The 13,151-nt window shown below is 33.0% G+C and overlaps 3 protein-coding genes and 1 long non-coding RNA gene across 5 annotated transcripts; 2 read left to right on the top strand and 2 right to left on the bottom strand.

Annotated features, from left to right (window-relative positions):
- Positions 1-101: 101 nt before the first annotated feature.
- On the top strand, positions 102-3,838 carry LOC139096452 (putative sodium-dependent multivitamin transporter). Its single transcript, XM_070648164.1, has 5 exons — positions 102-1,570; positions 1,632-1,706; positions 2,101-2,287; positions 2,354-2,694; positions 2,761-3,838. Exons 1-5 carry the CDS (start codon positions 1,503-1,505, stop codon positions 3,809-3,811), a joined length of 1,722 nt encoding a protein of 573 aa, XP_070504265.1. The 5' UTR covers positions 102-1,502; the 3' UTR covers positions 3,812-3,838.
- Positions 3,839-4,823: 985 nt separating this feature from the next.
- Positions 4,824-5,939, bottom strand: LOC139096394 (uncharacterized). The gene is made up of 2 exons (XR_011544967.1): positions 5,735-5,939; positions 4,824-5,678 (listed from the first exon to the last, which is right to left on the bottom strand). It is a non-coding gene; the product is annotated as an uncharacterized lncRNA (long non-coding RNA).
- A 655-nt stretch (positions 5,940-6,594) lies between these two features.
- LOC139096367 (inactive CLIP domain-containing serine protease A3-like) lies at positions 6,595-9,431 on the bottom strand. 2 transcript variants are annotated; one of them, XM_070648079.1, is made up of 11 exons: positions 9,325-9,341; positions 9,197-9,259; positions 8,873-9,028; positions 8,091-8,665; positions 7,847-7,919; positions 7,636-7,785; positions 7,476-7,575; positions 7,171-7,419; positions 6,933-7,105; positions 6,794-6,873; positions 6,595-6,736 (listed from the first exon to the last, which is right to left on the bottom strand). In XM_070648079.1, exons 4-11 carry the CDS (start codon positions 8,268-8,270, stop codon positions 6,644-6,646), a joined length of 1,098 nt encoding a protein of 365 aa, XP_070504180.1. In that variant the 5' UTR covers positions 8,271-8,665; positions 8,873-9,028; positions 9,197-9,259; positions 9,325-9,341; the 3' UTR covers positions 6,595-6,643. The 2 variants fall into 2 exon arrangements, with proteins under 2 accessions (XP_070504180.1, XP_070504172.1); XM_070648071.1 differs by having other exon boundaries at positions 9,197-9,431.
- A 20-nt stretch (positions 9,432-9,451) lies between these two features.
- Positions 9,452-10,177, top strand: LOC139096384 (uncharacterized). The gene is made up of 2 exons (XM_070648091.1): positions 9,452-9,612; positions 9,750-10,177. Exons 1-2 carry the CDS (start codon positions 9,555-9,557, stop codon positions 10,100-10,102), a joined length of 411 nt encoding a protein of 136 aa, XP_070504192.1. The 5' UTR covers positions 9,452-9,554; the 3' UTR covers positions 10,103-10,177.
- The last annotated feature ends 2,974 nt before the right edge of the window (positions 10,178-13,151 follow it).

The following is a 13,151-nucleotide window of genomic DNA, read 5'->3' as shown; positions in this document are numbered from 1 at the left end:
AAAAATTTCAATTAAAAATACAATGATAATCATGATGGTGGAGCCATGCCACTAGCAATCATAGTTGTCATAGGTGTGCAGGTACCACGACGTGCTATTGTAACATCTATACAAAATCATCAATTTATATTCAAAATTGAATTTATAAAAAGAAATTCGATAAGCTTACCAACTCCACAGTCATTAGCACAGAATAGTCTGCCATCATTGTAGTAAGTCTCACCATTTGAGCCACAGACAGGATTGTATTGAGATGGTGGTCTTTCAATACATTTATCGACGCAATCTTGCTGAATAATACTCTCTGCAAAGCTCATTGTTGTTGGAGCCCTTGTTGTTGTTGGAGCAGTTGTTGTTGTCGTTGGAGTGGTAGTTGTAGTTGTCGTTAGAGTGGTAGTTATTGTTGTTGGAGTAGTAGTTATTGTTGTTGGAGTAGTAGTTGTTGTTGTTGGAGGCGAAGTAGTTGTTTGTTTAAAAAAAGATTCAAATATGTTCCCAAAGATTTTGTTACTATCATCATCAGTGACTATATTGTTATTATTGTTATTATTGTCAATATTCAATGGAATTGGATAAAACACAATATTTTGTGGAAATCTTCTGTCATTCTGATAGTATTGATATGACCATTGATAATACGGATAGTAGGGATTATAATAATGAACCATGTTATCTTGTGGTACAGGAACTGATTCTGATTTATGAATTATAAGGAATAGTGCTGAGGAAAATGAAATTAGCTAGTACTTCAGTTTTATCGTTAGAGATCAAGCATGCTACTATAGTGTAGTGCCTGATCTGATGCTAAATATGACTTACAAAATAAGAACAACAATTTAAAATTTGAACAAAACATTGCGAAATTTTCCAAAATTTTATTATAAATATTCACGAAGAACTTTAAACACGACTACACTTATCGACCACAAAATTCAATTTAAACCCAAAATGTTCAAGCTTTCGAGAAATTGCAATAAGTCATATGCAGAATAAGTAATCAAGTAATTAACATAGAAAGTTGCTGAACTAGTTCATTATGACAAATTCTTGAACTTAAGTTCGAAAAACTTTTATCAATGTGCAGTTATTGTTTTCCACAAAATGAGTTGCGTCCAACTGAGTTGATGGAAAACCAATGACAAGTCATATCGAGTATCGGAGAATGAAGTCGACCATACGAAATTCGAATCGACTTCGAGTTCTGCTCGATATCATTTACTTTCTCAGTACAACACTTACGCACCTTTTAAAAATTTTATCTATAATCATCCTCAACCACTCGAGTATGTCTACAACCACAAAATTGAATCATTCTATAGAGTACCAAAAGTTCGTTTTTAATCTCTTATCAGACAATATTTCCCTTATCTATATTGTTGGCATTAATAACGGCTGTAATATAGTGAGATACTTGAGATACTTCAGTCGCATCCGTGAATTAAATGTGAATTGTTGTGGCTTAATTTTTTCGATAATTGAATATTTGAATTAAAATTTAGTTAATGGCATTTGGTGTCTGGGATTATGTTGTGTTTGGTATAACACTGATCATATCTGCTGCAATTGGAGTGTGTGTATAGTAGTGTAATGATCTATACTGTGAAAATTGATCATAATTTGTGAAATTTCAGGTATGCAAGATTTTCTGGCGGGAGACAAAAGACCAATCAGGAATACTTGCTAGCTAATAGATCAATGCCAATATGGTAAGTTGATGAAACGTCATTCAAATTACGTTCTACTTGTGCTTGTGAAATTTACAACAGATGACAATAATTCACACTGTAAAATAAATATTGAATGAGCAATTTTGTTGTTATAGCCACAGAGTACTTATAATTCTGATTACCTTACAATGTACTTCCTCTTATCTTTTGCGATAAGAAAAGAGAATGACATGACTCAACATGCTTTGAACATAAGCACGTGTTTCTGTGACGACTTTATAATGTTTAACGTATTTTTAGTTGAGGTAGGGATCAGCTGTGATAGCTTTATATCAGCTGGAACGCTTTTAAGTGTATTTGTACACAACTGAACAGAGTTGAGATTCACAAGAAAATACAAAATATCCACCAAAAATCCTCATTTTACTTTCAGGCCCGTGTCATTCTCCTTAATGGCATCCTTTATGTCAGCCGTTACACTACTCGGAGTTTCAAATGAAAATTATCAATTTGGTACTCAATTTGTTGTCATTAATATCTCATATGGCCTTGCAACTCCAATCTGTGCTTATCTGTTTCTGCCTGTATTTTATAACATGGGAGTAACTAGTGCTTATGAGGTTTGATTAATTTAATTTTAATTGCTTATTGTTGTAAAGTCTGAAACTTTTATTGCCTTTTTTTAGTATCTAGAGAAGAGATTTGGTTTACTGACTAGACTGGTAGCTTCACTTTCATACACAATTCAGATGGTTTTATACATGGGAATTGCACTCTTTGCTCCAGCATTGGCGATGGAAACTGTTACTGGAATTAAGATGAATTATGCAATCATATTGATCGGTGGAGTTTGTTCCTTTTATTCCATCATTGGTGGACTCAAAGCTGTTCTGTTGACTGATGTGTTTCAATCAATTTTGATGTTTGCTGCTGTGCTAATTGTTGGAATTAGTGGAATAGCTTATGCTGGAAGTATGTCAGAGATTTTCAGAGTTGCTAATGAAGGTGGAAGACTTCAATTGTGGAAGTGAGTATCTAAGTATCTCTCAAACCATCCTTAAACCCCACTATTTATACATTTTCCTAATTTCAGCTTCGATCCTGACCCCACAGTTCGGCATACATGGTTCACTTTAGTCATTGGAGGTATGGGCACATACCTCTCACTATATGGTGTCAGTCAAGCTCAAATTCAGCGTCTAGTCTCAGTCAAGACCTTAAAAAATGCTCAACTTAGTCTTTGGTGGCAGTGGCCAATTCTATCATCGCTAAGTTTGACTACCTCATTCTCAGGACTCGTTATTTATTGGTATTATAGCACATGTGATCCATTATTAGCAGGAAGAATCAATTCAAGAGATCAAAACATGCCAAGATATATTATGGACGCATTAAAGGATTATCCAGGTATTGCTGGACTTTTTGTGGCTGGAATCTTCTCAGCTTGTCTATCGACTGTGTCAACAGCTTTAAACTCATTATCAGCAATCACTCTTGAGGATTATTTCAAAAATATTTACTTGTTTATTAAAAAGAAGCCATATGAACCATCGGTTCGTGACTCAGCATTGATCTCTAAAGTGTTAGCGACTTGCTACGGAGTCATCTGTATCTTAGTCGCATTTTTAACACAAAACCTAGGCGGAGTGCTGCAAGCTAGTTTAACAATCTTTGGTGTTGTTGGTGGTCCACTTTTGGGTGTCTTCACACTCGGAATGTTTACAAAAGTGGCTAATCAATGGGGAGTCATTACTGGACATATCATCGGAATGGCAGTAGCTATGTGGTCTCAATTCGGAAAGCCACGACCACCAGCTCCAGTTTTGGATTTTTCAATAGAAGATTGTTCAGCATTTGAAGGATTTCAATACAACTCAACTGTTCCAATAGGAACCAGTGATGATGAGGAACCGACATACTTTTATTTATACAGACTTTCATACATGTATGCTGTAGTTTTAGGTTTTTTGTTGACTCTTATTGTTGGATATGTTACTAGTTACATTTTATATTGGACAAAGTTGCAAAATATGCACAAAATCTATGTTAAAGGTTCAGTAAATGAGATTAATGTGAATCTTTTTGTTCCACCACTAGCACGACTGTATAAGAGACATAATGATGAAAAAAGAGACATTCGATGAAATAAAAATGATTTCTCATAATTTAAATCAATCTTTATTGAAGAATAAAACTATTTTAGAATCACAATCTTCATCCTGCAACAATGCTTCCAAAAACTCGCACACGAAGAATTTCTTCTCCTTCATATAAATGAATCAAATCAACAGAATAATCGCCAGAGATCATTAAAGACCTGGGAAATTTATCAAGCGGAAAAGTCACTCCCCGTAAAGCGTATTTGCCCTATAAAAGATATAAAAATCACCAATAATCCCTAAAATCGAGACTTTTAGCAAGTCTTATGTGACTATTTCATGCCTCTAAATAATACTTACAGCTTTAAAGGGACAATTATTTTCGACATCAGCTGGAAAATCAGAATTTTTGACCAAATCATCGTAAAAGTATTCATCTTCCTGAAAGAATTTACAAAATGGCTTTTCTGGTATTCTGTATGGTAGAATTTGATAATCTCCACCTCGTTTGAGTGACATTTCCATTTTTACAAGTATTGAATCGTCAAAATCTCGCATATATATAATTGCACCATTTAAAGAACGCGTTTTGTTAACTTTTTTGATCTTTACGGTTGACCAGTCTTCGAATTTTTCATTGGCGCTGATTTGCTCGAATCTGTCTAAGTTGATTTCATAGTATGACGTTACAACTGCCTAAATGTTAATCAAAAGATGAAGTACTGATATATAAAACTGATCAAAATTAAATTTCTTACAGGACTAAATGCAGTCACTCTTAAAAGTGATCCAATAATGACTAAAAATGGAAAAATTGATCTCATTGCTTGGACTTTTTAGGATGAACAATTAAAATCCAACTGATGTCGTTTACGAACAACATTACAGATTTTATTTGAAAATTAATGACTGTATAGAGATTCAGAAGCGCAGATAGTAAGACATCTCTACAATCAGATCATTAAAAATTCATGGATTTGATCTGAAAAAAGAACAATGTATCAAATTGAATTTATCAATACTTTATTGGACATGTTTATCTAAATTACGCAATAGCCATGAGTAAAATAACGGATTTATTACTATTTATAATGATCTAACAAGTAACCACAGCTATAATTATAAGCTTCTATCAATCCTATTCTCCTCACTAACAAAAATCGATGGAAAAAGTGAATCCAATCCAACAATTCTGCCTCTATCATCATCACCGCATCGTCGACTTCTGTGTACTTTTTCGCATGCTTTGAGTTCATTTTTCATCATTTTGACTTCTTCATTGAGGGTAGTCAGGTCATCGATCAGCATTTCTTGTGTTGGTTTACAACTCACCCTTAAATTTTTGATTAAATCAACTTTACGGCTTCGACTTCCATCGCTGATACAGAAATTTTGGTAAAAATCAGCAAATATTAGGTTGTCAAGTGGAATCAACAGGTTGAATCCAATATGTTTTAAATTATTTCTGCTGAAGTCGATTTTTGTGAGTTTTAAATTTGCAGAAAACAGATTTGATGGAAGAATTTCAATTTCATTTCCAGAAACACTCAATTCATGCAAATTTTCAAACACTTTTAAATCATTTTGAGACAGTGATCTTAAGCCACACGACCAAATTTGCAAAACATTCAAGTCTTGAAAGAACTCATTCAAACTCGTCGGTAAATGATGAACAATTTGGTCATGCATCTTTAGAACTTTGATTTCCTCAACTTTTGGGATATTTGTGAATATTTTTGTGACTGTTTGATTTGGTTTTGTGATTATTAAGTTCACTGCTTTGCATTGTTGGAGACATGTTGATGATGAACAGAATTCTAGGTCTATAAACAGGCAATTTAGGGTTATTGTGTGTGATGATATGATAAAGTTACTGAAGATGATTATTTTGAGAAGTAAAGTTGTGGATAGTCTGTGGAATAGTCAGAATTTTGAATACATTTAGAATAAATCTAGTTTCTTACTCACTCAGTCATTTTAAAAACAGCTTAAAAAATTCAAAACTTTGATTTTTTCAGCAATATAAGGCACAACAGATCTCGTTGAAATCTCTTTCTCGACTACCTTAGACTACAATTAAGCAAACCAACATTCACACATCTTTCTCTTTCTCTTAGAAAACCATGCCGGTGCGATGCAAAAAAAACATGAAAATGAAGATAAAAACAAAAGCAATATCGCAAAAAAGACACAAAAACAAATTGGCAAGACAGAGACGGAAATGCAAAAAAAAAAAGATAGTCAGCAATAAAGCAACAAGTATGGATAATTTCTTATTTGAAAATGACAGAAATGTAACTGACAAATGTGACAACTTTCGATTTCGAAAGAAAAGTGAAAGAAGATAAAAAATTATAGAAGTTATTTCTTGTGATGCTGTTTCTTGTCTAGTGATGCTTCTGGCTAGGTTCCTTGTGGATATTTTGTTCAGAATTTTAGGATCCGATCAATTTAGAATGATTTAAGGCAATTCTTGAAACAAGTTCAATTCGCAAAAAATCAAGAAATTCTCTCAAAATTACCGCAACACATGAACCAATTCACAAGCAGCATGAATGCATTCGAATGAGAGAACATGGAATAAGACATAAAAAGTTATGAGCATTATAAAATATCAGAGCAAAAAAATCTTCATTCAAACTTAAAACAAGCTCCAGATGCCGCATTAAATTAACATCATAGGCCATAAAACCAAACAGACTTAACGAGCTTATAATTGCGTAATATTGAAGTCATTTAATTGATATTTGCATGTTATTCAATATTTGAAATTCATACAATGTAGACGTGAAAGAAACAAAGTTAATGGACATATTTTGGCATGGATCTTTGGTTAAAACATATTTATTTTGATGCAAGCCTAAATTAACAAAAAATTTAAGGCGTTCGAGTTGTCTGCTGTATCCAGTTGATGTAATTAACGACGTTAATGTACACACCAGGAACATTCTGTGTGGCACATCCAATACCCTAAAATAATTTTAATAAATTACTCGAAACAGTCACAAATAAATCAAGATAACTTACCCATGCAACTAGTCCTGCGACATACCAGTTGTTATTGATTTTGCAGACTAATGGACTTCCTCCGTCACCAGTGCATGCATCTACAATTCATGAATTGAATTTTTAATAACCACTATAGAATCACACTCAAAAATCAAACCTTTTCCAGCTTCCCCACCAGCACAAATGAAGGAATTAAAGTCGAGTTGAAAACTCGAGCCGAGTCGTGTAGCTCTCAATTGGTTTTGACATGTAGTCTGGTCCACCAACGGAAGATCAACTTCACGTTGAATTGTCTGATAACTTCCTGTGTTGAAGCTCGATACTCCCCATCTAGAAGTGCAATCAAAATGAAATCCTCACGTTTTCCCCAAATTTTCCTCAAAAATTCATCTTACCCGGCCACATAGCATCTCTGTCCGCTAATCTGTGCAGACGGTAAACAAGCATAAGTAATTGTCGGTGTCTGTCCAAGTGTAACTGCATTTGTAAGTCGCAATATTGCAATACTATTTCTCAAGTTAGCTGAATTATATGCTGGATTGATAAAAACTCGTTGAACTTGATATTCTTGAGCTTGAATTGGTTCAATGACCGACGATGCATCCCATTCACCAAGACGGACTTTCAGGATTTGTGGATTGTTGCTTAAATAAAAAAATTCTTGAAATTTAAGCTTTGGCGGAAATAAAGATGCACTTACGCGTAATTACTGACTTTATGAGCTACAGTAAGGATGTGAAAATTGTCAATTAGAACTCCAGATCCAACGAAGCTGCTGTCAGCCGCCAACAAAATTACAGCTGCAATATTTCAATCTCTGAATTAAACATTTGTTCAAAGATCTTTTAGACTTCACATACCTTGCCATGGATAAGCACCAAATGCAGCCTGATTGGTCCCTTGTGCTGGTGATGGCGCATTGGCAACAGGTGGATATCTGATTCCACATTGATATGAAGGTAGACAGCAAACAGATAAGCCAGCTTGACACGAACTGTATTGTGATATTGCTAGGAAATGAATAGAAACATGAAGGACACAATCAGGCTTATATCCATTCATTCTACTTACATGGACTGATTCCAGAAGATACAGGTACTATGAATGAAGGACTAGATGTTGGTGGTAATGTTGAACTCCATGACTGTTAATAAATTAAATAAAATCAATTGTGTGACACATTTCACAACTTAATGAAGGTCATAAGCATTATGATTACAGATCTTAGATCCATAATTTACTGAATCGTTCAATCAAACTATTTCACATTTTACAAAAACAATAATTAACACATAAATCAACAAAAAATGCTTACATTTACAATCCGAATGTCAATTTGATTTGATCCATCGTTTGGAGAAACCGTTGGGTTTGATGTGCAGTATCCAGATGTAGTGCAGAAGCAAACATTGGACTGTCCTATGGATTCATCGAAATTTACAATGAAGCAAGTCATCAACATTGAAAATTGACGTATAGTTGATGAAATTTTCATATTTTGTGGATTTTTAGAAACTTTTTTTTAGAATTTTTAGAATTTTTTCACAATTTTTCACTTAAAACTGAATTTATTGCACTTTTTTCAACACAAAAAACTCTATGACAACTGATTGTTGTGGCTGAGCTTTCAGTCAAATGAGCACGCTTTGATAGTAGACACAAAAGTCACTTTCATTCCAGACAGATGTTCATGTAAGTTGCGTGACAATAAAACATGAATTTTTTATTACTTTATAATTGTTCTTAATGACTTGTTCTGATTTGCATATGCAAGTAGGAATATGCAGCATGAAGAGTACGTTTTGCTTGACACTGGATTCGTTCAATTAAGAATCGAAACTTTTTTCCTTTTTTACAGTTCCATACTTTTGATTGGTTTAATTTAAAATACTAAGTTGAAATGTTTACATAGACTAAGTTAGTTTGGAACTAATCAATTCAATTTATAAAGTAAAATTTTGATAAAAAATTGTATTGGGCATTTTAAATTGATGCTTTTGAGTATAAATTATTGCAAATAATATGAATTAGTTTAAAGTGTCAGTGTCAATATTCATTTTTTTTAGTAAATTTTGTCCAAAACAAGATGTGACTCACCTCCCCTGATACACCTCTGGTTGGATGCAAAACAATGAACCACACAATTCTATGTGAGGATCTAATTGTGTCGTGGTACCAAAATGTTGCATAAAGCTACAGTATTGGCAACTATTGCGCAAAAGAAGAATCTCGTAATGACTCAATATTTCACAACTGATAATTGAAAAAACAAATATTATTGTTTAATGTATTATATATCTTTAAATTCCCATGATTCATGCAATTACAGAGGAGACTGGACTTAATTTGATTAAATTTGAAAGTATTCTAGCGTAATTTGATTCTGATTAAATGAAATATTGATTCATATGTTCAACTTACTCATGATTCACCCAACTCTAATTTTCAGTTAAGAATCTTCACACTTGATCATCATCAACATCACTAAAAGTTATAATTTAATTTCCTCAAAAGCAAACAACACCTCATAACTCTCATTAGCTATTTACCTGTTAAAAAATCAATATACCAATAACAAATGTTAATGAAAATTCACACAAAACAGAAAATCCCGCTCTAGACGAGCACATGAGCAGCATATGAACTGTGCTTTGATGCCGCGAAATACAGTTTTATCACCTTCGTAACGTATTTCGTCTCCTTTTGTGTCTGTCGTTTACATTTTATAAATAAATTCGATATTCAGTAAAGGAGAATCAGTCGATAAAAAATTATCAAGATGACAAGAACAATCTCAATTTGTGTAGTCGGATTTTTGGCTTTGTTGTGCTGTTGCTGTAAGTTTTTGTGATTTTTAGATAATTTGGAAATTTTACGAATTGTGAAAAGTTGAAAAGAAAAAATTAAAAGTTTGAAAAAATTGAAAGAAGTTATCCAAAAAAATTAAATTTGTCTTATAATTTCATCAATATAGCACTAGCATCAGCTAACACCACACCATCAATTCCAACATCAAGCCCCTCATCATCATCAATTGAACCAAAAGCCGAGCCAACATCAGAACCAAAAGCAGAACCATCGTCAGAACCAAAAGCTGAACCAACATCAGAACCAAAAGCAGAACCAACACCTGAACCAACATCAAAAGTAGCTGAATCAACAACAGCTTCAGCTTCATCTTCCGCATCAACATCTACAGGTAGTGGAAAGTCTACAACTACACAGTCCTCATTAGTTACCATTAAAATCACCAATGGTACTGTAGAAGCATCAAAGAATGGAACAAAAACTGAAGAATGTGGATTTTGGTGTAAATTATTTAGTTAAAAATATTCCAATGTTTATTAATTATTTTTAAGTGTAAAATAAAATATTGTGGAAAATTCCATGAAAGAATAGTAAGATTTGTGATTTAATATTCCTTGTTATGTAAGAAAAGCTGTTCACTAGCTGGATCATATGACTAAGAAGCAAAATTCTCAAGATATCCCAAAAAATCATATTTACTGACCATACTAGGTCACACAGACGAGTTCATTTAATATATACACCGAATCACTCCAAAAATCAACTTGTAAATTGTAAATGTAACAACAAAAATCCTGACCCGCCCTGGTGTAACATATTCTCAGATTACTTTCACGTCCCACTTCCTCATTTCATAGTTGATTCTCGTTAGAATCTATGATCATTTGCACTATAATTCCGACTGTCACAAGACATTGTATCAGTCATCTCGTCTACTTACCTTGACAATTTATTTCTATAGTCAATTATCATATTCATGTGACAATTTTTTATCTATATTTAGTAAATATATCGAACATGTTAAGTGGATGAGAAATTTATAACAAACTTAATTCTCTATGACTATAACTCAACAGAGTATAAGGCAGAAAGCTCCTCATCACATAAGCTATACAAAAGTTCACACATCAAGCTGAAAAAGCATTAAAGCTCAGATTTAAATTTTAAAATTCAGTTAATTTTAGATCGTTTTATTTGATTATAAATATTACATAGCATTGCTTATTAGCACCTTAAGATTAATATAAAATTCCTTTATGACACAAGAGTTTAACAATAATTGATAATTTAAAATCTATGCTGTTGATGATCATTAAAGCCGGTTGTTTGATATAACCTATGGTAGAATGAGTGACATACCTGAGGAGTAAGGGCCTGGTTAACCAAGAGTACCTTCACAATCGTTCATATTTCACCATCAACAGCACAAAAAAAAAACATAAAATAACATCCATTAAAAGTATTTATGTCTTTTCGTCTTCAACCACTGATGAATATTTGGATCCTTTGCATGTTGCTTAGCAACATCAAAGACATTCTCATCATACACAAGTTCCTTCTTCCTTAATAGTTTTCTCATCTCAACAGCACCAAGATGCTGCTTTGCTAAATTATAATTCCCTGTAAATACTGCATTGGAATTGAAAATAGCCGCAAGATGAAAGAAATTTCGTTCATCCTTATCAACACGATCAGTTAGTTCCTTTAGTGTCTCCTTTCCAAATTTCTGACTTGCTATTTGCCAAAGCCAATCGTGAATTTTTGGATCTTTGCAGTGTTCAGCCGCCAGATGTAAAATATTTTTGCCGCTCAAATCAATTTTTGTAAAGAAATTTTTTAGTTCCGTTGCATTAAAAACTTCCTTGTCAAGTTTCTTCCATATCCACTGAATAATTTCAAGTTTATTATACATTACAGCCAATTGTAGCATCGTCCGGCCATTCTCATCTGTTTTCAATGCTAAATCTTTGAATTTTACATGTGTTTCATACGCGACTCCCATCACACTCCACATCCATTTGTGCAGACGCATATTTTTGACCTTGATAGCTGCAACTATCAACAAATTTCTGTTGACTTTCATCGAAAAATCTTTTTTTTTTTTTTAATTCCACACCCAAGATTTTTTTCTTTTCTATTCCTTAATAACAAAAAATTCAAAACAAAAATTCCAATCACGTTTAATAACTTTGGCAATCAAATGAGAACTAAATATGATATTTTTTGTTTTTCTCTCATCATCATCACAACTAAAACTTAAAACACTCATACTAATATGACTGTGAGTATGGAAAAGTTTGCCGAGTTTTTGGAAACTTGAGCGCTTATCATGTAATATTTGTAATTGATTTGTACCTGATGAGAATGATTTTGATACCCAGATGAATACCTATGTTCTAACAGATGCAGTTTCATCTTAACAGAGCCAACTTGACACCAGCAGACCCAATTTGACCCTAAGAGACCCAAATTCATCTAAGCGGACTCAATTAGATCTTAACTGACTCAATTTGACGCTAAAAGATTTAATTTGACGCTAACAGACATAACATGACCTAAACAAGCCCAATTTGAATTCCAATCAACCTAACTCCAAATCACAACCTATCTGGACATTCCGACATAACTCTAAACACACCCATTTACTCATCATCTAACATTCCTCATTCACTCAACAAACAAAATGTAAAGTAATAACAATAAATATTTGTGAGTAAAACTTAATTGAATAAATGAAAACCTTTACAATAAACAGATACAATTACACGATGATTTAACATGCATGAACATAGTTGCACGGGGTCACAAATGTTAAATGAATGGAAAACATGACAAATTGAGAGAAAAATGTCTCAACGTAAATTGTTATCAAGTTATTTTTTTTTCATAATAACAGAAAGACGATCGAGGTTTGATTGTGTTAGTGTAGTGAAGAAACTTAATTTACAGATGTTTGTGGATTAAAGAAGCTAAAAACCTGATTTGAATGTTTTGTTGTTTTTGGAGATTATTGTTTATCAAGTTAACTAGCTTGTTTGAGTCGATGACATGCCGGTACTAATTGATTGTCAAAATTGTTTTGATAAGTTCATGACATTTCAAGTGACATTTAATAAAAGGTTAAAGAAACTTGATGATAGTCCAGACTGGTTGAATGGATGATAAACAATATGATTTGAATACATTTGATCTGTTTGGGTGATATTGGGTCTGCAATGGTCAAACTATGTAGATTTAGGTTCGGTTTAGCTAAATATGCTTTTAGAGTGTAAAGTAGATATGATTTATTGATCTAAAAACTCTCAAGCTCTTTAAATATTGCTAATCATTCAACAGCTTAATTTAGATTCACATAGTCTAGCAAAGGCACGAAGTATGTCCATTGCTAAACTTTTTATTTATTTTATTAAAAATCACGACTCTTTTCACCATAAAAATTGTAAAAAGAACCTTGAATGCAACTCACATTTTCTATCAAAGACTCGTCGGAATCAGTAATGTAGAAGTTGTAACAATAGAAAAATTTAAATACTTGAATGCTGAATTCTCACATGTGATATCATCAGTC

This window comes from Chironomus tepperi, unplaced genomic scaffold, assembly GCF_022539635.2.
Source record: "Chironomus tepperi strain 1889 unplaced genomic scaffold, CSIRO-AGI_Ctep_v1 contig_34, whole genome shotgun sequence".
Lineage (NCBI taxonomy): Eukaryota > Metazoa > Arthropoda > Insecta > Diptera > Chironomidae > Chironomus > Chironomus tepperi.
The sequence above is the reverse complement of the archived record's forward strand: the minus strand, read 5'-3'. Positions and strand labels throughout refer to the sequence as shown.